General features: G+C 36.4%; 1 protein-coding gene across 4 annotated transcripts in view; it reads right to left on the bottom strand.

Annotated features, from left to right (window-relative positions):
• Nucleotides 1–27,052, bottom strand: part of LOC149086509 (coiled-coil domain-containing protein AGAP005037-like) — a 758,714-nt gene that overhangs the window by 582,659 nt on the left and 149,003 nt on the right. For 2 of the 4 annotated variants that reach the window (XM_089255964.1, XM_089255963.1), the window contains exon 3: nucleotides 5,834–5,911. In XM_089255964.1, the coding sequence (XP_089112090.1) occupies nucleotides 5,834–5,911 (78 nt within the window). Of the gene's footprint in view, nucleotides 1–5,833; nucleotides 5,912–23,176; nucleotides 23,480–27,052 lie in introns of those variants that run through there. The other 2 variants (XM_089255967.1, XM_089255968.1) reach the window with 2 other exon arrangements.

Consider the following 27,052-nt stretch of genomic DNA (forward strand, 5'->3'; position numbering starts at 1 on the left):
TGGCCGTTTCAACTGTGCCGGCCAGTTCAAGAACTAGACAACTTCAGGCTTTGGCAGTAACACACACATATATGAGACATTTTGCAAATGACATATTATCTGCATCAAACATCGAATTATCCAAAACGTTGGGGGAAGGGGGGGGGATCGAATTAAACAAGTAATTTCAACATTGAATTAAAGTTTTTGCAAGAAATTCAAAGGGAATACCCGATATTCGAATTAACCAAGTTCGAACTAGCCAAGTTCACCTGTACCTTTATTATTTCTGTAATAAAATCTCAGAAAAATATGCGATAGCGTATAATCTTAAGGAATAAAGCAATAATAAAATAATGAAGCGCAATTAAAAATATCCGATGTCTTTTTGAAACGATGTTTTTGTCACGCGATGTTATGACGTGCGATGTTTTTGTTACTGCGATGTTTTGACGTGCAATGTTTTTGTGACTGCGATGTTTTGACTTGCGATGTTTTTGTCACGCCGATGTTTTGACGGGCGATGTTTTTGTTGGCGATGATTTGACGCGATACCGAGGTGGTCACCATTTCGCATCGCGAAAATCATGGGTGTTGGGTGCAGGGCCGCAACTAGACAATTTGTCACCCGCAGCAAACCGGCATTTTGGCGCTCCTTGCCATGTAGAAGAAGCAGTTGAACTGCCCTGTAGACATATGCAAAATGCTCGCTTTCCCCTCAGAAATATGTGAAATGCTTGCCGTTGCTACCGTTATAAATGCGGGGTAGGCTTACTCCCCTCTATGCATGCATGAAATGCCTGTTTACCCAACACCACCTGTAGAACCACGTCTTTAAAGTTTTTTTAATCGATACTGTAATGCTTCCTTTTAACTGCCCTACTACTGGCCTGCAGCATCCTAAATAATTTCAATGCAATTTTCCTATCCTGCAAGAACAATATTGTGGACATTAGAAAGAAAATTCTAAAAAGGTGTATGACTACATTTAAAGCAATTTAAATCAGTTTATTAGAGACTCACTGCATCTGCTGATTTCTAACAAAAGTGCAAAAAATTCTCACGTAAGTCTTCACTTTGAAATGTCCATAACCCGCTTAATGCGTCTCTTTGTCAACCTAAAATTTATGGTTTTTAATGTTGATAATACGCATGCAAAACCAATTCAGCGACATGTTTTCACAATCTGCAAAAACTGCTTGGATTTGATAGTTGGAAATGTCTAAATGCCAAAGATTTGGAGTTCAAATCAAAATGAAAATGTCAAATAATTGAAATTGTGCTTCGTATAAATGAAATATTTTAATATTGAAAGAGCTATATATATATAGAGATTAATCGTGCCCGTAGTCTTACGTCTCATAAATGTGAAATTTTGTCATAAAACTGAGAGTGAGGCACGAATCCCCTTGCGCACAAGTGGAATTTCGAGGCATTTACGCGCAACAGAGCCCGTCTTGGCCATTTTTCTTTTCCTCCCCACCCTTTCTTCCTTTTGTTTCCTTCCTAAATTTATAAAAGTAAAAAGGACATGATCATTATAAAAAGGACTGTTTTCAGATCAAATTGCCGAAGTTCAATTACTTTACTGCAAAGATTTTTACTGTCAGAGTTTTTTGGGGGGAAATACAGTCAAACCCAAAGCGTATTAAAGACCCTTTATTAATATGCTTTGGTCAAACCCCATTAGACCGGAACCACAAGAGACCCCAGAAATCACTTCGTAATAACGAAATTTCATTACAAAGGAATTCCAGATTTTTATATTGTTCCTATGTAAACCTATCCGAGGGATTAGAAAAGTTTTCGTTAAAACGAAATTTTTCCCGTTGTAATGGTACTTGTTACAATGAGAGTCGACTGTATTTCGCCTCAAGCTATTTTTTTACGTGTATTTGGAGGCTGCATGGGTAACAGGGCGTATGGTACTTTACTGGTGAGCCATTAATCTTAGAGACATACCCAACTAGAAAAAGTATCCAAATCACGTGTCCAACTCAGATATGCCATTCATGTTGTAAGGGGTTGTATAGCTATAAAATAAAATAAAAAACAACTTTTTATACCGTCCCCGTGTACCAAAGAACCCAATTAAGAAGTTGTTCCTCTGTCTTTCCCGATGCCAACTAAAATAATTTCCCATTTCTAAATGCAATATTCACCGAGATTTGCGAATTCGAAAATTGAAGAAATTTAGGAAAAAACAGCATTCAATGCGGGTAAAATGGATTCCCCTCATTTGATGCTGTTTTTTTACAACTTTCTTGGAATATCTCAGTGAAAATTTGAACTTAGACACGTTGAATTTTTTTGTGGGAGACCGGGAAACAACTTTTTTTCCAATTGGGTTTGGGGCACAGGGTGTCCACATAAAAAGTTAACATTTTTATTTTAATATATATGTAACCCCTGGCAAACATGAATCAAATATCTGAGTACTACACATTATTCGGGTACTTTTTCCAACTGGAAGTATGCCTCTAGGACCAATGGTTTGCCAGTAAAATCCATATGCCCCGTTACCTATGCGCCCTGTATATGAAATATAGTATGGACTGTTATGTGAAATATTGTGCTGTGTTGTGTTTAAGTCAACACGCACGTTGTTTCGTTCGTCTGCGAGAGAGCGGTCACATTATGAACCAAAAAGCCACTTGAAGGTAGCTTGTCATCCAATGAAATATCAGATTTTCACCGTATCAAAATTGAAGTCAACAAACTGATAATTTTCGTATTTGAAAATCTGATTATTTATATTTTCCGATGGGCTTGAAATCCTGATAATGAATCATTATTATGTTCACACGAACAGTTTTGTTGCTGCGTACATGATTTCTCTGGAATGAATGGTTCAAACAAATATTTAAAAAAATTTTCACACGCCTTTTAGTTTTTTTTTAAATTCATAGTAGGGCTACAACATGAACCTATATCCTTGATACATGTATTATTGTTGAAAACGATGTGGAAGGTCGAACTTTTCAATTGTGATTCATTTGTGTGGCTACTCCCTCATTACTACTTTTATCCACATGAAGAGAATAAAATTAATAAAACTGCTTGCTACCACTTTTTGCGATTTTTGTCATTATAAGAATGCGTATTTTGGAAGCTACAACTGACATTTCTCAATGAAACCATAATCATTTACACACACAAAAAAACTAATTTGGAAATAATAAAAATTTCATCCAGTACAGTAACTTGATGACATTGTGCCGTCTTCAAGCGCAGAGTTTACATTGATTAAAAATATTTTTTTTTAATTGGACTGGCACAACACATAAAACATGCAAATCAAACTGAGAAAAACACAAAACAATAAACTTCACAAAAAGTAACATTACGATGATACAGACACCCCATTGTGACACCCATTTGTGACCCCAAGGGATTTATTCTATTTTTACTGTATTCTATTATGTTTATTTTGCTTTTCCGTTATTTTCATAAATTAAAAATTAATCAAATTAAATTCAAAAATATTTATACTTCAGACAATTTTTGAATAACTATCTTCTAATGGGAAAATGGGGGGAGAAAGGAAGGGGGAGTAGAAAATTATTCATGTTCGCAAGGGGGCCACAGGAATGAGAAATGGTTGAAAGGGGGCCATGGACAAAAAAGGTTGAGAACCACTGACCTACGTCACATCGCCTGTTTGTGAGGGATACAAAAACTAACACATATTTTATCGTTGATGCGGACAGTAATGTTTCAATTTTGCTTGCAAGCAACAGCCTGTTCAAGTGTTCAGAGTCGCAAATTCATTGTCCATAGAGGTGTGCGGCCAATGTATTCTTTCCGTGGATTTCAGCTTCAGACAAAATTTTTCTTGCCAGAACTCACTAAACTTTCAACTCCTAATGCACCAGTAAAACACAGCACCAGAGATGCCATTGACGCGCCATAATGCGTCAAATACCCGGAAGGGCCCCTTATAACCTCCCCCAAATTTTGCTTTTGGTGAAAATCTGTATTTGGAACTTGCGATTGCGCAATGGTAATCAGCTAAAAATGTGATTTTCTAAAGATTTCAAATTTTGAGTTGGCTATTCCTTTGAAAAAACTTCTGGGTGAAATGGCGATCAGACAGACCTACAACACAAATATACATACATTGAACTTCAAATGCACTGCATGGCCGCAACTAGGAGGGACAGGCGGACTTAGTGTCCTGGGCTGTGGACTGGGGGGGGGGCACCAAATTCACCCTTTATAACTGCTTGTACATTACATGGCTGTGCCAAAATGTGTACTTGCCCCATTTGAGAAAGTATCTAGTTGTGGTGCTAGATAGGTGGCACCACCTACTGAACACAAAACACACCAAATGCTGGGTACACACACTTAACAGGCACACTGTTAAGTTTCTCTAACACAAATCTGATGTAGCTCCCATATTCAGGTGTGAAAATATGTGGCAGTTAAATGGCGACAGATCAGAATGGTGGATCATCAGGGAATGAAAATCAAATCATTTTACCAGGAAAACCAAAGTGTGAATAGGGAATGAGAAGATAAGTGTCTGAGAGAGGAGAGAGAGAATCTGATTTGCTTTAAATTAGATCAGAACATATTGAAAATGCCAAGATATGTGATTATTAACAAATATATAAATGTGTGCCTCCAACTGTTGAGTCTCAACGAAGAAATATAAGCAGGTGATCAAAGACATGGGGCATGCTGGAAGAAAATACATAGAGATACCAGTGAATTATGGGGGATGGGGCATAATTTTTTTTCAAGAAAAATTTTTTTTGAGAGGGACCCATTTTCACTCAAAAAGGACCCAGATTTTTCAAATAACCTGTGTTCCAGGACCCCCCCCCCCCCCGAGTCCAGTGGCATCTCTGCAACACTATCATATATTTACAAAAAGACCTCATGTAGTAGCAAAATTTGAATTTCATAACCTGATGCAACTGGGGCATGGATCGTCGAGGAGTAATTATATCTCGCCATTTTATATGGTTCCAAAAAAAGGGGTACCTTGGAATGGAGACTTGTAGGGGATTATAGGGCTTTAAATGCACAAACATTAAAATATAAATACCATATTTCATGTATAGCCGACTCTATTGATGAACTGCATGGATCAAGAATTTTCAGCCATGTTGATCTCATAAAAGCAGATTCCAATTAATACCAATATTGATAAAGCCGCTATATGCACACCTTTCAGATTGTTCAAAAGCACCAGGAAGCAATTCGGATTGTGCAACGCTTCTGCTCCCTTTCAGCAATTCATCGATGAGGTGACCAGAGGACTTCTTGGAGTTTTACGCTTTCGTGCACGACATCCTGATTGCATCAAAAAATCTTGATGAACACATCCGTCATCTCAAGACTCTGTTGAACAGGCTTCAAGAATATTGATTCTGTGTCAACGTAAAGTGCAACTTTGCTAAAGAGACTATAGACTTCCTGGGATTCTGGCTATCTGCAAGTGTTATTGAACCTCTAACACATAGTTTCCCAACCTTTTTTCTCCCATCGCCCCCCAACGTAATCTAACCCATAGGACTCTATGTTATACCTGTAGCTTCTACCGCCCTCCAGGAACTTTCGATCGCCCCGACGGGGGTGTTATCACCAACGTTGGGAATCACTGTTCTAACAGATCTAGTTCAGTATATCCAGGAACCTGGATTATTCCCAACCAATGACCTTGACACAACTTCAAAGATTTCTCGGTATGTACAATGTTTTTAAATGTTGCTATGGCATCGTCTAAAACAAAATATTATAGCATACACCCCAGTTACCCAATTTTACTGTATTTCAATTTTTTTTCATGATTTATGAAAATATACAAAGCAAATTTCATTCATAATCTTTGCTCATTACTCACCAACAAGTGACATAAGTCCTCCTCCACTATTTCCAGTTCTCACTATATCAACTGTGTTTTCAACTCTCCAATCAGTTTCTGAAAATATAAAACCTCAAATTATTTTTTTTTATTTCGAAACTGTTCTGCAAGAAAATATTTCATATTTGCAAGAATGAAATACTAAAAAATAGAAATTTTTCTTATCAAGCCACTAAATACAGGGTAAGTCAAAATGAATACTGGGATTTCAAAGCTTTATACACATAAAATCATGGGCTGAGATACGGGGATGGGCGCAACACGCCCACTCCGTCAAAAGTGGAGTGGGCAGATCTAGTGTATATGTGTGCGTATGAATTGACATCATCATCATCATGCCCCTCCCAGCAATAATGACCTTGCCCCCCCCCCCCAGACTTCCAAGTCCATCTCCGCCTATTCATAAAATGTAATTTACAGGGTTCATAAATATCATGATATTTTTGATAGAATGGTCAACATATTGTTGATAATGAAAGCTTTCAAGCTTAATGTAACTAAACTAATAATTAGAACATGTCCCTTCACGAAAAAGGGATATATATATATATGGTCTAGGTCAGTGGTTCTCAACCTTTTTTTGTCCATGGCCCCCTTTCAACCATTTCTCATTCCTGTGGCCCCCTTGCGAACATGAATAATTTTCTACTCCCCCTTCCTTTCTCTCTCCCCCCCCCCACGTTTTCTCATTAGAAGATAATTATTCAAAAATTGTCTGAAGTATAAATATTTTTGAATTTAATTTGATTAATTTAATTTTTAATTTATGAAAATAACGAAAAAGCAAAACAAACATAATAGAATACAGTAAAAATAGAATAAATCCCTTGGGGTCACACAAAGGGATCATCGTTACTTTTGTGAATGTTAATGTGTGTAATGTTACTTTTTGTGAAGTTCATTGTTTTGTGTTTTTCTCAGTTTGATTTGTATGTTTTATGTGTTGTGTCAGTCCAATTAAAAAAAAATATTTTTAATCAATGTAAACTCTGCGCTTGAAATAGGTTCATGAATTTAAAATACTATGAATTTAAAAAAAAAAAATTAAATGCGTGTGAAATTTTTTTTAAATATTTGTTTGAACCATTCATTCCAGAGAAATCATACGCAGTGACAAAACTGTTCGTGTGAACATAATAATGATTCATTATCAGGATTTCAAGCCCATTGGAAAATATAAATAATCAGATTTTCAAATGCGAAAATTATCAGTTTGTTGACTTCAATTTCGATACGGTGAAAATCTGACATTTCGTTGGATGACATCAAGTCAAAGCCACTTCAAGTGGCTTTTTGGTTCATAATGTGACCGCTCTCTCGCAGGCGAACGAAGCAACATGCGTGTTGGCTTAAACACAACACAATATTTCACATAACAGTCCGTACTATATTTCATATACAGGGCGCATAGGTAACGGGGCATATGGCATTTTACTGGCTAACCATTGGTCTTAGAGGCACACTTCCAGTTGGAAAAAGTACCCGAATAATATGTAGTACTCAGATATTTGATTCATGTTACCAGGGGTTACAGAGTTATTAAAATAAAAATGTTAACTTTTTTTGCGGACACCCTGTGCCCCAAAACCCAAATGGAAAGTTGTTTCCAGGTCTCCGACAAAAAAAAATCAACGTGTCTAAGTTCAAATTTTCACTGAGATATTCGAAGAAAGTTGGGGAAAAAACAGCATTAAATGAGGGGAAACCGTTTCACCTAATGCGGTTTTTTCCCAAATTTCTTCAAGTTTTTGAATTCGCTTATCTCGGTGAATATTGCACTTAGAAACGTGAAAATATTTCATTTATACGAAGCACAATTTCAATTATTTGACATTTTCATTTTGATTCGAACTCCAAATCTTTGGCATTTAGACATCATTTCCAACTATCAAATCCAAGCAGTTTTTGCAGATTGTGAAAACATGTCGCTGAATTGGTTTTGCATGCGTATTATCAACATTAAAAACCATAAATTTTAGGTTGACAAAGAGACGCATTAAGCGGGTTATGGACATTTCAAAGTGAAGACTTACGTGAGAATTTTTTGCACTTTTGTTAGAAATCAGCAGATGCAGTGAGTCTCTAATCAATGGATTTAAATTGCTTTAAATGTAGTGATACGCCTTTTTAGAATTTTTTTTCTAATGTCCACAATATTGTTCTTGCAGGATAGGAAAATTGCATTGAAATTATTTAGGATGGTGTAGGCCAGTAGTAGGGCAGTTAAAAGGAAGCATTACAGTATGGATTAAAAGAAGATGTGGTGTCAATGTTTGGAGGTCACCAATTTAAAGATGTGGTGTCAATCTTGGAGGAAGTCCCAATACAGAGGCGGCTCGAGCTTACCTGTCGCCCGGGTGCGAAGCCTCATGTGCCGCCCCTACTGGTGACCCTGCCAGGAGGCTGATAGGGATTCGGGGAAGGGCACCTCGAGATAAACCTGATTTTTTTTCAGAAGAAAGCCGCACATAATTGTTTACCGTGTAAAATGTGCGTGACCATACGTCCCGCTTTCGAAGTAGAAAATTATTTTGTTCTAGAATCATTTTACCATTCTTAATAAATGCCAGATAACTTAATCCTTGAAAGAGCACTTATTTTTGTGAAGATGATATTTAACAGGGTAATTTTTATTAAGAAAAAATTTTCAAAAGGTGTTTCTGGTATTCCAGGGGCCGGACAAGTGAAAAACCAAAATTTTCCTTTGCCTTCATTTGACTATTGTGGATCAAATTCTGAGTGAGGGTATGGGCCCCTAGGCTAGGATCTTTTGCAGGCCTCCTCCCAGTCAAATTTCTCACGGCCCCTTCTATAGTTAATTTATAGCCTGAAAAAGCCAAAAATTTATGAGAATTATCCCGGGCTCTTGTGAAGGCCATGGGTGAGGGAACCAATATGGCCCTTGTAATAGAGTACAGGGGTGGCGCTTGCCCACGCGACCCATTGAGGCCACACGGGGCACCGCTTGCTAAATCCGGGGTGAATGGGTAAAAAAAAATTCAATTTGCCAAAAAAAACCAAACTGTCGGCTCTGGGGTGGGGTGCAAAATCGGAAATGAAGGGCCGAAAAAATGTTTTGTTAGGAATTTTTTGGATAAATTGTGAGGGAGGGGCATGACACCTTCTAAGGGTAGGACTGATAGGGCTATAGCTTGAGGCCCGGGACAAAATCCTCATAACTTTTCTTTTTTCACTCTATAAATTAACTGTAGAAGGGGCCCCGTGGAAAATCGGGCATGGACCCTACGAAAGATTCCCTGATGCATGAGGTAGGGGCTATGGAGGGAGCAATAGGTAGGAGGTGCAAAAAATAAGTCCCACACGGGTACAGATTTAGTCTCGAGCCGCCAAGATAGCTTCCATTCTTGTTTCTGGTATTACGGTCAGAGACCTTGTCTATTTTCTCAACGTTCCGTTGTCGAGGTATAGTAGGACTCTACTAAAGTCGACATCCCACTAAAGCGTGATGTCGTGAATTTTTACTGTGTTAAATTTTGTTGTCTTAAGTAAAGTCTACGCTGCCGCTCGGGTGCGCCGCACCCCTTGCACCCTCGCTTAAGCCGCCCTTGCCCCAATACATTATCACAGCAATGTAGTTTTAAAAAATTTTAAATTTCACGGGTATTTTTCCCCGTGTATGATTTGATCTCTTGGAGTTCGTTATAACTGAATTAGACTTTATTTCTTTTCAGCAGAGCAATGGATTGGCACCCCCTTTCAAAATTCATAAAAAAATACCCCAGAGCAATCATTCTCTATTTGATTTTTATAAATATATTCCCCATCAGACCACTCAGTGCTGGCTGAAGATAGCTTTGTGCTAAACTAGATGGCTATCCGTCTGTAATTGCATGAAAACGATGGGTGTTTTACAAGCTTTCATTTTTCACCTATCTACTTCTTGGATTACATTTACTACCAACAGACCAGACACGACCCAGGCTCTGTCCCTCCCGGGATATAAGCCTTTTACCCTTGCGGGTTGGGTCGCTCTGGGGAGTACATTTACTACCAGCACTCAAAAGAATGTCAATAAATGGTCAACAAAGCTTTGTCTGTTTTCTTCATGGCAGCCCTCTTTGAATGAAAAGTCTGAACACACACAATTTTCTGTCTTTACAGTTATTCCATTTTGCTTAAACCTCTTCTATAGTTTGTGTCAGGGCCTACTATCACCCCCAAGTCGTAAAACCACCGAGATTACATGAACCACTTTTTTTTATTTTCTTCTTCCTCATGTTAATGTTACTTGAATGGGGAAAAATTACGAAAAAGATATTCTATGCACTTTGTTTGAAATTAAATTTTTTAGTCACTCTGACTAAAAAAATTTAATGTCACAAATTTCTTCGTGGCCCCCATATCAGTAGCCGTGGCTCCCCTTTTGCAAGATTTTCATCCGTGGCCCCCCCTGGAATATCCTAGGGCCCCCGGTTGAGAACCACTGGTCTAGGTAATATGTTTTTAAGGTAAAGTTTACCTAAAAATATTCATGATATTTATAAATAGGCTAATTTTTTGTTTTTTACTTAACTTTTCGCATTTAATGTCAGAATTGTCATCTGATATTTTTGATAGAACATTCGAGCTGTTGTAGATTATAAATGTTTTCACATATGGTACAAACTAAAATTTAGAACATTTCAAACTTGACAAAGATTTACATTTCGTAATTACTAATAAGATATTTTTAATCCTTCTGACATTTAACTGGAGAAGCAGGTAAATTGATATTTTAGAAAAAATATAAACTTTTTCTTCATAGAAAATATTAGTTCACTCTCAACTGAAAATAGAAAACTATTCTTGACTGACACAATATCAAACCATCCTCAATTGAAAATATCAAACAAATTCTGGATTAAAAATATCAAACAAATTCTGGATTAAAAATATCAAACAAATTCTGGATTAAAAATATCAAACAAATTCTGGATTAAAAATATCAAACAAATTCTGGATTAAAAATATCAAACAAATTCTGGATTAAAAATATCAAACAAATTCTGGATTACAAATATCAAACAAATTCTGGATTAAAAATATCAAATTATTCTAGATTAAAAATATCAAACCTTTCTCGATTAAAAATATCAAATTATTCTAGATTAAAAATATCAAACCTTTCTCGATTAAAAATATCAAACCTTTCTCAACTAAAATTTTAAACCATTCTCGATAAAAAATATCAAATAAATGATATTTCAAATAAAAATCCTCCATTGCTCATTCTTGACTGAAAATATCAGTACATTTCTAGCTAAAAATATCAAACCATTCTCGATTGAAAATATCAAACCATTCCCAATTCAAAATATCAAACCATTCTCGATTCAAAATATCAAACCATTCTCGATTCAAAATATCAAACCATTCTCGATTCAAAATATCAAACCATTCTCGATTCAAAATATCAAACCATTTTCGATTCAAAATATCAAACCATTCTCGACAGAAAATTTTAAATTATCAAATTATTTTTGTTTGAAAATATCAAATTATTTTTGTTTGAAAATATCAAATTATTTTTGTTTGAAAATATCAAATTATTTTTGTTTGAAAATATCAAATTATTTTTGTTTGAAAATATCAAATTATTTTTGTTTGAAAATATCAAATTATTTTTGTTTGAAAATATCAAATTATTTTTGTTTGAAAATATCAAATTATTTTTGTTTGAAAATATCAAATTATTTTTGTTTGAAAATATCAAACTATTTTCAATTGCAAATATCAGCCCATTTTCAATTGCTCAGTCTTGACTAAAAATATCAGTCCATTCGTAGCTGAAAATATCAAACCATTCTAAATTGAAAATATCAAACCATTCTAAATTGAAAATATCAAACCATTCTAAATAGAAAATATCAAACCATTCTCAATTAAAAATATCAACCCATTCTCAATTAAAAATATCAACCCATTCTCAATTAAAAATATCAACCCATTCTCAATTAAAAATACCAACCCATTCCCAATTAAAAATATCAACCTATTTTTGTGGCTGAATATACCACACCATCCTCAATTGAAAATTTCGGCCCATTTGTGGCTGAAAATATTGCACCATTCTCGGCTGAAAATATTGCACCATTCTCGGCTGAAAATATCAGCTTATTTGTGGTTGAAAATATCAGCTCATTTGTGGTTGAAAATATCAAACCATTCTCAATTGAAAATATCAGCTCATTCTTGATTGAAAAAATTAAACCATTATGGCTGAAAAAAGCAAACCACATTCGATTGAAAATATCAGCCTATTTTTGACTGGAAGTATCAGCCTATTTTTGACTGGAAGTATCAGCCTATTTTTGACTGGAAGTATCAGCCTATTTTTGACTGGAAGTATCAGCCATTTATACAACTGAAAACACCAGACCATCATCCTACCCATGGTTGAAAATATGAAACCATCCTCAACTGAAAACACGAGACCTTTTCTGAACTGAAAATATCGAACCATGAAAATATCAGCTCATTCTTGACTGAAGATACCAACCCATTCTCAACTGAATATTTTATGTTTGAACAAATCTGTTTATTTATTTACAGATGAGCTAATTTATGATTGATAAAACTGATAAAAATACCAAACCCTTTTCAACTGAAAATATCAAAAATAGTGTATGCCATTATATTTTGAAAATAAATATTGGATGTATATCAATGTACCCTGGTAATTTATGCATGTATTCAAAAGATACATAGGCCTACATGTAGAGCAGTGTTTCTGAACATAAACCTTTCTGAACATAAGGACCTGTAAAATGTCTGAAAGAATTCAACGGACCACTTGCATCCTGTATTTCGGGACATTTCTATATTTTTAATGGTTCCGAATTTTTTTTATACATTTCCCGTTTTTTTTTCAAAGACATTTATTTAAATTTATAATGTCCACTAAATTCATATATAAGCAGAGCTTTATAAAAAAAACTCCACATAACAAACAAAATGCAACACAAACACTGCATTAAAGTTTATGGCAATTTGTGTTATAGGGTCAGGTGGGGTAAAATGGTCATAAAAAGAGGTGTTTTCATCTTTGAAGAGGTATAACCATATGACTTTTTCAAAAATAGGTTATCTTTTGGCTGATATTTTACATTAAATTCTTAGAGAGTATATTAGCACATTTTTCAAAAATATTTTTTGAGTGTAACAGTTTTTTTTCTGCAACTTTTTAGACCTCACTTTTATGACCACTTTACCCCATGGGGTGGGGTAAAGTGAGTAGTGCATGGGGTAAAATGGTCATACCAAATAATAATGAAATTTTAAGAAAATAATCAGTGGGCATTGAAATTTTATTTAACACATTTATCAAACAATCATTTTCTACTTTTAAATTTATGACTGTTAATGTACTCTATGGTTATAAATCTTGGCTTCATTAGGATCTTCAAATACAACTGATCTCTTATTTCATCTATGGCCTTATTTTCTGGAAAGGTATAAAAATTCATTATTTAGGCTCTTTCAAGATATTCAATAGATAATAAATCCTTATTAATCACTTGTCTGATAATTTGCATTATTGGTTTTTGTTCTCTTCATAATAAACCAGCACCCCACACACACAGCCTTCTGACATCTTTCATAAAGTTTGAATAGTTATAGATTTGCCTCAGATCTTCAAGAAATTTTTTCTTTTGCTATGAGAGTTTAATGTAATTTTTGCATATTTATTTTGTGGCAGCCAAAGTTCAACTATTTCCTTAATTAAGGTTTCTCCTATTCTATCCTGAACATGTTTTCATTTTGCCCTTGAGTTCTGTATTACCCTTTCGTTTTCAGCTGAGATTAACGAGGACAAGGTAGTCAGTATATGGCTCGTTTCAAGTCCCTCATCAGACACAAACACTGATATTAGCTAATTATGACACTTTCTAAGTTCAAGTCAGCCACTCATGAAGTTGATTCTGTATCTTTACTTCCCTTGGTTGTGAATTGTGAAAGTTCAACATCTACAAAAGGGTGGGGGGGTTGTTCACATTGAGCAAGAGATTTCAAGCCTTCAATACTAGTCTCCTTTTCATGGTAACCGTGATTTTCTTCTAGAATCCTTTTGTCTTGACTTGTTAATGATCCATCTTCCTTAAGTCATATGGAATCTTTAACTCATGTTCTTGCAGCTCACATGATACTCTAATGCTCTTTCCAACAGCTAACAATACTAATGGAAGAATGTCAGAGTACTGTTGTATATTCTTTTCACATATAGGTTCAAACACTTACTTTTCAAAGTGCATGTTTGCTCTGGAAAAGAAAAATTGAACTACATTAAGTAAAAAGTAAATTAAGTAAAAAAAATCTTACAAGTTCAATTATATGTTAGGCAAAATAGCTCCTAGCAACTAAGTGTTAGTTAAGCCTAATGCTATGACCACTTTACCCCACATTGTTTAAATTACTATAAAATATGAAATATAATGATTACAACTTACCAGTGCATGGAATAGTGTTCTTGAGATACTTCTGGAGTGCCCTGTACAGCCAATCTATAAAAAGTTTTAGCAACTAAAATGGTAGAGAGAAGTTATTCAGGCACTCAAAAAATGAAACCCGAGCTTCAACAACAAAAAAAATGTTCATTTCCACTAAAATGTTGCTTGGCATTATATTATAGGTGAAAAACTACTAGCAAGTGAAAGTTAAAACAGAAATTTGGTAGTAATATTAGTTGAAATTCTTAAGTTATGCCATTTTATGATCAGTATAACCACTTTACCCCACTTGACCCAACACGTTTAATATGTGTAATTATGTGTATGGTTATGTGTTAATCTGTGTAATTATCACATTTCAATATGAGCACCCTTTTAGCATGGGCTACATTCAAACAGGTGGAAGGGTGCTTTTGTTGAAATATGGTAGTTTTATGGAATGCAAATTGTCATGAATTTTAATTATGCACTGTGTGTGTTTGTGTTGCATTTTATGAGTGCTATGTCTTCATCAGAATTCAATGAGTCGGATTGATGATCTTCCCTTCAGCATGGCTCAGGCATTGAGATTGACGAAACAATCAGGTACTGTAAATTCAGAAGCTAGTTCCGTGCGCTCACCGAAAATTGAACTGCCTTCATTCAGTGGCGAACCAATTGGTTGCCATTTCATGATATGTTTACAAGGACCATTGATAAAAATAAGGGGCTAAGTGATATTCAAAAGTTACAATATTCGAAACTATGTGTCAAGGGAAATGGCGCTCAAGTAATTCAAGCGATCTCGCTCGCAGAGAACAATTACAGTAAAGCATAGGCGCTTTTGTACGATCGGTTCAACAACGAAACTGAGATTATTCAGGCAAGTCTGGACAAGCTGTTTTCGCAACCAAACATCACACATGAGTCAGCAACATGCCTACGTCAACTTCTAGATGCCACAAATCAGTGCCTGGAAGTTCTAAAATCGCTCCAGCAACCACTGCAAAACTGGGACAGTATTCTGAACTACTTCCTGTCTAAGAAGCTGGATCTCGAATCTTTGTGTCAATGGTTTCTTCATTTACAAGGGCGTAAGAAACTTTTCACTTTCAGTGAATGGCAGGAATTCACTGGCAATCGAGCTCACACTCTTACAGTTGTCAGCACAAGCAAATCATCAGGTTCAGCCAAGTCAAAGACGTAAGGTCATCCGACGAATTCATTCAAATCACAAAAATCATTATTGATAAATCATGGTGTTTCTAGCACGTGTGGTTTGCAAAGGAAACCATCCCATCTTTACATGTTCGAAATTCTTCGACCAGAGTGTTGCAGCTAGAAAAGCACGTTGAAAAGAACAGACTTTGTTTCAACTGCTGAGGATCATCACATATGGTTAGGAGCTGCTCTGCAGGACACTGCAAGAAATGCAATGGGTTACACAACACACTACTGCATGAAGCAGATTTCAATACCTTAACAACTTTCAAAACTACTTCAGTCTTTTCATCACAGTTGTCGAGTACAAGGAAGAAATCGACTTCCAGCTTTGTCATCTAGCCGACAGCCATCATCAAAGGGTTCGATAAAATGGGTCAAGCTCACACGTTCAGGGCACTTCTCAACTATGGAAGCCAATCAAGTTTCATCTGGGAGGCATGTGTTCAAACACTTGGTCTCCGATGACATAATTGCAACTTGAATCTCTCTGGATTATCATCAACCAACCTTGGCAAGGTAAAAGGACTGGTTCATTTCAACATCATATCTTCATGCAGCCAAGAATCAACTGAACTGATTAATGCTTTTCTGTTGACTAAAATAACGTGCAATTTGCCGTAACTTAAACTAGAAGATAAACATTGCTTCCGTACTGGTCCTGTGGATGTACTATTGGATGTAAATGTTTTTGGAAAACTGTTGTTGAGTGGACGAGTAGCATCTTGTGATAGTTCACTTCATGCCCTTGAGACAGTGTTCAGCTGGGTCATATCACGGAAGGTACATACCACAGACCAGGCCCGTCATTTGGGGGGGTCAGGGGCAGGGTTATCAAATTTGCTCCCTGAGTAGGTATCCATTTTCCCCCCAGGCTGGGTTTTTATGCTAAAAAATCCAGGTTTTTTTGGAAAAATAGTTTGTTTTTGAAGAAAATGTGTTGCTTTCAGGTTAAAATTTTATTTTAAGGTTAGTTTATGTATTCTAAAAATTGCTTCATAGTGCAGCATTTAGAATATGTATATTTTAAAGTATTTTTAAAAGATTTTTTGGGAGCAAAAATGTGATACTGAATTATCATTCAAAAAATATTTACATGTTTGCATTACATTTTCATAAGATTATTAATTGTTGAATTAATCAAATCTAATGCACCCAAAATCTTCAATTTCGACCTCCACTCGGAGTCTCAAGAACCTCATCTCCACTCAAAAGCCCAAGTACCTATCCCACTCTTTACCAAATTACTTAAAAACAAATCCTACCAAATTTTGGAACTTCCTCAGACCTAAATTTGTTGGACCCACTTCTCTCAAAAATTTCTGCTCAGTAGTGTTTTGTGTTGTTTTTTTTTTTCATCTCACTCCACCACAATACTCATTCGTTGATTCTGTCCATAACTCAAATCCCACCGTTTTCACTAAAGAAGGTATTTTAAAGTTACTAAAAAAACTGAAACCCATCCTGTAGGCCCCGGTGACATTTCATACTCCATTCTCAAAAATTGCGAGGAAGAAATTTTCGACTATCTTCTAATCTTATTTAAAGGCTCACTGAACACCGCCATCCTACCCACTGATTGGAAAATCAATAAAATTATTCCCATTTACAAAACCGCGGTCCCCTCTCCGACCCTCTTAACTTCAGACCAATATCTATTAGGCCTACTTAATCCCATTGTAAGATTTTCAAACATGTTATAGCAAAGGAAATCTGCGCTCATTTAGACTCCATTAACTTTTTCTTTCCCAGCCAACACGGCTTCAGACGATCCCTTTCTACTACATCACAACTGTCCCTTTTCATGCATGACTTTTCTAAAGCCATTGATAACAAGTTACAAACAGATAACATCTTCTTGGATTTTTCTAAAGCCTACGATAAAGTTCCAGTTCCATACAATAGACTCCTCCTTAAACTTTCAAATCTTGGTTTTAATTGCTCAAATGGTTAAAGAAGCTTTCCTAAAAAATCATAAACAATTCGTTCATTTTAAAGATCATGATTCACCTTTTTCCACTGTAAACTCAGGTACTCCTCAAGCAGGGGTTCTCTTGACTTCACTGTTTTCAATATATATAAACAATCTATCTGAAACCTTCAACTGCACCACTAGATTTTTTGCTGATGACTGTGTAACCTACCACACAATTAATCACAAATCTGATCCAGAAACTCTCCAACGTAATCTTGTTTCCATCTCAGATTGCTGTTCATTTTGGCTTATGCCTATCAACCTATCTAAAACAGTTTTCATGAGAGCTACTCATAAAACTCTTTCCTTCAAATTCTTATACTCGATCAATAACCTAACTATATCACAAGTTTCTAAATTTAAATATCTGGGAGTCTGCTGATCTCTCTCTCTCTCTCCCCGTTGGAATAATCATATCGATTATGTCCACTAGAAATGTCTCAACAAACTTTTTTTCCTTCGCCACAACCTCAAACATTCTACTTGTGACGTCCGACTTCTCTGCTACCAAACTTATATTTCTCCCGTTCTTTTTTATGCAGCTGAGGTCTGGGACCAGGGTTTAAGCTACGGTCGCATTTTTCGCAAAATGTAAAAGAAAATCGTAGAATGCAAAAAAAGTAGTAGCCACTTTTGCAAAAATGCTTACAGGAGGTACGCAACAAGTACACATCCAACCATCAATCATTACATTAGGGGTCATTCAAGTATTACGTCAGCATTGGGGGGTAGGGGGTTTCGGATTTGCTGAGTTTTAATGACAGAGGGGGGGGGGCGGGGTTTGAAGGTTGCTTACGTCACCAACCACCCTTTTTGAAGATATGAAATATTCTAAGCTGCTGACTACATTTTGCTGACAAGGGGTGGAGGGGGTCAGTGTTTTGCTGACAAGGGGGGAGGGGTCAAAAATGGCTAAAAATCTGCTGATGTAATACTTGAATGGTCCCTTAGCATCGTAGCATTTTGCTAAAGCTTTTCCCCCCATTTTTGCAAAAGGAATTTTTTATCCAGCTTAAACCCTGTCTGGGACCCCCACACCTCTAACATTGACAAATTTGAATCTATCTAAAACAAATCCTTTCGATTTATTTATGACTGCTGGTCATCTTTCAGTTCAGTTTCCGATATTAAACTCGAACTTAATCTCCACCCACTCGCTACTTACCGACTTATCTCCCACTTAGCCATGCTCTTTACAAGATTATTCATGGTCAGTGCCATCTTAAGGTATGGGCCCACCCGGGGGCCTCAAGCGAAAAGGGGCCTCACAAAAAGGGGATCTGGTTGAAATTTTTGAGAATTGGTTCGGTAGGGCCTCAAAAAACTCAGTTGGCCCGGGGGCCCATGATACTCTTAAGACGGCCCTGTTCATGGTCATTTAAATTTTGATACGTCCGATATTTTGTCTAGGCCTTCCTATTTTTCCAATAGACTTGACCACCCCAAAAAATTAAAACCAATTTGTGCCTCTACGGATTGTTTTAAATTCAGTTTCTTTCCGAATACCATAGGCGAATGGAACAAGCTCCCCTCTACTATTGTTAACTCCCCACGATATTCGATTTTTTGTCAAATGTTTCAAAGCATATTTGTACAAATCTACCGCATCCTTTTGTAAGGCTTTGGGCAAACAATATAGCATAAATAAATAAGTTTTATACAGGTACATCAGACTTTTATAACTGAAATATCAAGAGACAAAAATAACATTATCTCATAACAAAAAGAAAATAACTTTGTGAGATTCTTGAATTGAACAATGGTAACGAACACCTTCCAGTGAAACCATACAAAAAGTATAGTTTTCTCCAATAATAAGACCTAACCAGAAAATAAGCCCTAGCTTGATTTTTCAAGATGCTCATAAGCCCAACGCCCCGAAAATTAGCCTGTTAAAATTGTCAGTCAGATGAAAGCATTCTGTTGCTAGACATGGCAGGTTGTCTTGTATAAAGTGATATAAATACACAATAATGTTATTGACATTAGTATTTAATGATAATTCACATTATTCTGTATTTTTACGTTCCCAAAAATGGCTAATTTGGACAAGTGGAAAACACCTCCAGAGTAATGAATCCTCAGAATGACTGCTTAAGAGGAGAATGATCTCCTCTTAATCATCTTTTTTTTAATTATCACGACTCTTTTAAAAATATTTCAGATATTAATTTAATGAAGCAGGGATATTTTTCAACAATGAGTTTGATTAAAAAAAAGAAAAACTTGATGGTTCTGGTTACATAGCTAAAGGTTTTATTTTTGACGGATCAGGACACTTTTGAATACATTTTCTGCAGTGTTTGAAAAATTTGGAGAAAAAAAATTATGACACCATCCTGATTTCTCAGAATTTTCATTATCCAAATTCATTTGCTTTACCACAAAAAAAATTTCTTGCTGCAGTTCTGCATACAACTCAAGTTTCAGATATAATTATGCAGAATCGGGTGTGTTTGTGTGTGAACAATTATTTCCTTGTTGTATATCAATTTTATTAATCAAATACATAATTTAAGGTGCACCAAAAATGTATATTTAGACATAATATAAGATGTATACATAAATAATGTACATACATGTTTAAGTCACATATTTTGAGGTTATGGAAGAAATAAATTCAATTTTCCCCATTTTGCCCAAAAAACCCGGGGTTTTTAATTCCAAAAACACAGTCTTTTATAAAAACCCATCTGAGCTGGGTTTTTTACAACCCTCGCTTTTTGAAAATACACTAAAAATGGTATATATATATACAAATATTATATATAAAATTATAAATACACTGAGTACATGTTCTTTGCCCCTCCCCCTGAAAAAAGTTGAAATGATGGCCCTGCCACAGACATACCGAGACCTGTTTCAACAACACTTTTTGTACAATGTACAATCTTCGATCTCAATATGTTCTGGGAATTGGAGGAAGTTCCACAAACTTCATTGTTGACAGCCAAAGAGCAAGCATGTGAAGAACACTTCAACACAACTCACAGACATAATTCATCGGGAAGATTTATCGCCAGGCTTCCTTTCAAGATCATTGATGGAAAATTGTCATCATCCAGAGACGTAGCTGAGACATGACTTCTACAGAATGAAAAGCGTCATAGACACCAGCCAGAAGAACAGAGAATGTACCAGGGTTTAAGCTAAGGTCACATTTTTGGAAAAATGCAAAAGAAAATCGTAGAATGCAAAAGAAGTAGTAGCCATTTTTGCAAAAATGTGTACAGGAGGTACGACACGAGTAGGCATCCAACCATCAATCATTACATTTGCATTGTAGCATTTTGCTAAAGCTTTTCCTCCCATTTTCGCTTTTTTGCGAGAGGAATTTTTTATTCCTCTGGAATGTACTGTGAGTTCATGCAACAGTATGAGACTCTGGGACACATGAAACAGTTGGAAGTGACAAGTGACAATCAAGACAAGTACTACCTGCCTCACCATGCAATTATGAAGCCAGAGAATCAAGCCAAGTTTCGTGTGGTTTTTCACACTTCAGCAAAATTGTCATGGGGTTTGTCACTAAATGATAAGCTGATGATAAGTGATCAACACTGCAAGATGATATTGCCACACTTCTTCTCCGCTTCTGAACTCACAAGGTCGCAATGACAGCACACATTATCAAAATGTATCGTCAGATCCTTGTTCATTCAGACAATACAAAGTACCAAACAATCTTGTGGAAAGAATCGTTCTGCTTTGGGACACTATCAATTGGTTCTTTTTTAAATTTATTCCTAAACACTCAGCATTTTATAAATATATTTCAGATATATTTCACAAGTTAAATCCTCCAGGTAAAGTAATTTATTATCGTAACCCTTCCCAAGATTACGCTCCAAGAGATGAAAGATGGTGAGAATTTTACATCTCTCCAACTTCGCCACTTAATCGCTTACCAACTAAAGAAATGTAGACCGGCATTTACATTGAGATAGGTTATAAATATGGCTGGTCTGATTAATCGGGTTGGTCACTCGATCAATTGTTAATCTCAGTTCAAAATTTTAGTTGAGTTAATTGACTCGATCAATTCAATCAAAATTTAATTAAAATCTGCTCAAAAGTTTGAAATTTAACTTGATTTGCTCAACGAAGCCGATTGGATGTCTTAAAGTACGTACCTACGTACAGTATTTTGGATACTGGCCATTTTTGAATGAATATTTTGGTCACATTTTTTTATCATGGGGAAATGCAATTTGATTCAACGAAAGCAGGCGACTCCAGTTTCAAACTGAGTTCAAAGACTAAAATTTATTGTCTTCACTATGAACAGAAGGTTTTCCTATTCTTGGCACAGCATCAGCTCCTCACACATACCATTTGGAGGAGTTTCTATGTAGCAAAAGCAAGCAACAGTATAATCGAAAGTTGTTTCGAAATCAGTGACTGATTAAAATAAAAAAATTTTTAGAAAAAAAACCTTAAAGATCCAAGGGAAGAAACTCCAGAATTTGACAAAATATGCTAAGCATTTTAAATTCCTTAAAGTGGGCAGTTAAATATTTTTCAAGTTAATTTCTCAATCTACGTATTCCTACATTTGTTTGAATCTGGCGAATAGGTGAATGAATAAAAATATTTTTATAGCAATTAACATTATATAGTTATGACAGAAAATTTGATTAATTGATTAAAAATTTTAATCAATTCCCAGCCCTAGTCAAGGGTATATCCAGGATCTGAACTAGAGGAGGGCAACTCACAGATACTAAATTGTAGTTCATCCTTTGTGCTGTGTGCCAAGAACTACATTAATCTCTCTTCTGGGGAAAGGGCAGCTCTGCCTCTTGCTCGGTATGCCCCATGGCCCTAGTTATCAGCAAGGCTTTTCTAGGAGTAGGTATTCTGTGATGCGTGTAATGTGCATAACCCATTTGCGACACACCATCCACTTACCAATCAGAAAAATGGTACAACTTTTTTCCCTACGCAACTCACCAGCACGTTTTGCCGAGCTTCTATTCACACCTTTGTTGTGTTTTCTTTCCCTTTCTTTGTCTCCCTTTTTCGTAGTGTGAAATATTGATATGCGGGAAAACACAAACTCTTAGCCTGATGAAGTCACACATTTCTGCAGACACAAAATGGTCCAATTCAACGCAGTAGGAAAAACCTGCTCCTAGGAAGCCCTGCTTTGTGAGTAAGTGTGCGTGCTTGACAACTTAAAATTTAGTTAACTACTAAATCACACAACTCATGTAAATGGGCCTCAAGTGTAACTTGAATTGCTAGTTTGGTTTTCAGCTAGGTAGGGAGGCCCAGAACCCCCTACTTATTTCCTCCCCCATGCCTTTTGAATGCTTACTATAGTCATATTACTCTATCTATGAGTGTCATTTCCCTAAAACACTTTCCATGCATTAGGGGTCAAACATCTGAATAACTAACAAAACTTAGGTAGCACAATAAAGAATCCTACCAGCTGATAAACACAAAAAGTGAAATTTTGCACATTCTGGCATGAAGGGGATGATATAAAAAATGATGGGTATTGATGAATGAAGAAAAAACAAAAACATTAAAAACAGTTACATGAAGTCAAGTCAGTTGATGCATTACAATATTCCACCGACGTGATCGCAACAAAAACCGAATTTTATAATTGAACACATGATCCGCTAACCATTTATTTCCCATGTGTGATTGAAATTTCGCCTTTTCGTCAGATACAAAATTTGGACTTACTCGGGATGTCTCAAGTGAGCAGCGATAACAGGATGAGAGATTTGTTTACTTCACCTTCTATCATTGAGTTCCTCTTTCGGATGACATCAATCAGAAACGCCGCTCCAAAATAGCGTTGGACCAAAGTCTGACCAGGGTGGAGCCATCAACATTCACAACAACGGCTGCTCAGAGTTTCCAGCTTCTAATCCCAATCATACGTAAGATGACCATATTTCCTCGGAGCAATTTATTTCTAAAATACGGGAATTACGGCGCATGGCCAAACACCACATGATGATTGCCACATGATGAAATATAGTCAACATCTCTGTTGACCATACGTCCCATATTTCCCGGTCAGTCCCGGTTTTTTGGCTGTCTTGACTTTTGTAAAAATGTCCCGGTTTTTCACGTATTTTAAACGAAGCCAACTTGACTATTCATTCTTCAAATCAACGATTAAAATTATCTTTTAACTCAGAAATTGCATTACGATAATTACGAATACAAACAAAAATATTCATCTCAAACATTTAATTTTATCCGAGGCGAGGCTGAGACATGAAATATTAACATACACCATTTATCAACGAAAACATAACGACAACAAACTTGATTAACAACCAATGCACAGAACATAGACAAAAACACAACCAGCAATGCGACAGGACCGATACACGACGCAAAAACACACACATTTGACAGTCTTGACTGTTTTTGCACCCTGTTGCCAGATACAACACATTTGTTGTTTTTTGCTTAATTGAACAGTTAATCTGTGACATACTCTTGCAAGTATGATGGAGATCTGCGTTGCCGTGTTGACCTACGAAGCTGAGTATCAGGTTGGTCTGTAATTGGTACATGCTGGCTGTTTCTTGGTTGCGGTTGAATATCTGAATTCTGAGAGTAATGAGGTTGTTGCTGATACATTCCTGGATAACAAAGGTCTTGCCATCTGGGTTGTTGTCGAATCTGTTAATCAGAATCCTCATTATCATTAAATTTGGTAGTTGGTAAGAATGAGACTGACTTTTTCGGAATCTCTGTTCTTCTCAGTTGATCAATGTGTCTTTTGAAAGAATAATGAACTTCACTTGACAGTGAAGCTTTCCAAATTTTGAATGACAGTACCAAGTTCCCATACAGTTCGATTTTTGATATAACATCGGGCTTGTATTCTGTCTCCCACGCCTAGTTGCCTAGAGATTGATTGTTTGTTCGATACAGTTTATTCAAAACTGATTTCTGTAGAATCTTCGGAATTACTACTCTTTGTCCTTTGAATAGGATTCCATCTTCTAAGGTATATTCATAAGAAAGGTTTAGGATCTTGCTGAATTTTCTCTGTTTGAATTTTGATAAATTTTCATCAGACAGTTGCTTTTTTGAGTCGGCATTCAATACTTCTGTCGATATTTCATTAATTGACGCCATACACACTTGATTGATCTCGTTGTTGATAGCCATGTCACAAGACGTCTTTTTCTGCACAACTGGAGCCCTGGAAAGGCAATCGGCATCTGCATTTTCAATTCCTTTCTTGAACGTAATTTCGTAATCAAACGCTGAAAGATAACTAGCCTATCGGAGTAACCGGCCAGACGTCATAGGAAGTAGCTTTGAACTCGAAAAATTCTTGTTAGAGGACGATTGTCGGTCGCTAACTTGAAACGTTTTCCGAACAAGTAGTTGAAGAAATGATTAACTGCAAACACGATGGCTAGTGCTTCACGATCGAGCAATGAACAGTTCTGTTCGGCTTTCGTCAAAGATCTCGAGGCATATACAATAGGTCTTTCTTGACCATCGATAATGTGTGCCAAGATTCCGGCGATACCAACAGGACTAGCATCACACGTCAGGATAACTGATAAGTTTGGATCATATGGAGTTGGAGTTCGGTCACTTGACATTTCCATTTTCAGCTTGATAAAGGCTGCTTCACATGATGCTGCCCATCGGAACTTTGAATCTTTTCGAGGGAGTTGTCGCAGGGGGTAGGTAACAGAGGAAATATTTGGTAGAAATCTTGAATAATATGTGACCATACCGAGAAATCGGCGTAATGCTTCCACATTTGATGGACGTGGAATTTCCATAATTGCCCTAATTTTCTCAGAACTTTTGGAAACTTTGTTGAACTCCACAGTATGTCCTAGGTATTAGATACGTTCTTGAAAAAATGAACACTTATTCTTATTCAGGTGAAGATCATATTCCTGTAATCTCTGGAGGCACAGTTCAAGGTTCCCAGCACATTCTTCTCGTGTGATACTATGCACAATGATATCGTCGAAGTATGAGAGTCTTGGGTATCCCTTGAAGGACTTGGTCGATTATTCTGTTGAATTCACTAGGTGCTGTTTAGATGCCAAAAGATAGCCTATTCATGTGGTAAGTTCCACGATGAGTAGACAAAGTTTGAATTTGACTGCTTTCTTCATCTACTGGAACATGAAGATAGGCTTTGAACAAATCTAGCCGGCAGAAATATTTTGAGTTTCGGAGACTGTTCAGGATCTCATCACTTCGACGAATTGGATAGTTGGCACTGACAAGATGCTCGTTGATACCAATCTTGTAGTCTACACAGAGTCGTATATTTCCATCAGGTTTAGGAATGACTACCAACAGTGATCCCCAATCACTTGTTGCAACTTTAGATATGATTCCTTGAAATTCAAGCGTGTCCAGTTCTTGATTGACTTTTTCGCGTAAGGCATAAGGAACTTCGTGTTACTTGTGAAAAACTGGTTTGCAATTTTCACGTAGCTGCAATGAGACATTGAAACCTGGGATACAACCAACTTTTTCTTCAAAACTTTTTGGCTATTTACAAATAATGTTATCCAGGCAGTTGGTTTGTTGAATTTGTAATGTTCCCAAATCAGCTGGTTTTTGAGAGTCGATATCTTCTAGGCTTATTTTTAGATGCCTTATCCAAACACGTCCTAATAATGCATCATATTCCTGTGGAACAACATAGAGTTCTTCACGGGATGTTTTCCCTTGGTACTCTACATTCACATCCACTTTTACATCTGGCAGGAACACATTACCAGTGTATGATCGGAAAGCAACAGTTGAATTTTGAAGTTGTGTTCGAATGTTCAGCTTATGAAATGCATCGCGTGGAATAAATGTAAATCGTGCACCAGAGTCCACTTCGAATCTTATCTCTCGACCTTCAATGTTGATCATGATTTGTCGATATCCTTTGATCACTCGTGGTGTTGAAATATGTCGATAATTTGTTGCGCACCATAACAACGAAAAGCTTCGGCATTGGACACATGATTGGTTGATTTGAATTCTGATGGATTTTCGCTCTGTTCATCTAGCAGTGTCTTAATGCATACTTCTCTGAGGTGTCCCGTTTTCTTGCAGGCACTGCACTTGGGAGATTTTGGATTCGTTTTGCAATCATTTGCAATGTGATTATCACGACCACAACGAATACAAATATTTTGTACACCCAATTTTACAAAGTCTGTTCTGGAACTGGATTTGGAACGCTGGCGGTTCTTGCTTCTTGGATAAGATACACCTGTGTTTCGCGAGGTACTCGAGTCACGTTTTGCTGGTCTGGATTTCACAATTTTGTGGACTTCATCAAAAGTTGCACTTGCTGATTTCCTTGAAAGTTCGCGACAGAGCTATTGTTCTCTTCAATATCTCATCAAATTCAAGAATTTCAGACTGTAAATGTTGCTCACGTATCGAGTTGTCCCGAATTCCACGAACAAACTGCGCACGTAGAAATATATCCGCTATAATCCGCGATTGTTTGATTTTCCGTCTGATAGGTAGACAAAAATTGATGTTGTGCCACTACTATGTTCTTCTTTGGACACAGATGAACTTCAAATGTTTTCATCAATTCTTCATATG

The sequence above is a fragment of the Pholcus phalangioides genome, unplaced genomic scaffold, assembly GCF_987345545.1.
Source record: "Pholcus phalangioides strain wild (caught in Gottingen) unplaced genomic scaffold, Ppha-v1.0 ptg000004l_1, whole genome shotgun sequence".
NCBI lineage: Eukaryota > Metazoa > Arthropoda > Arachnida > Araneae > Pholcidae > Pholcus > Pholcus phalangioides.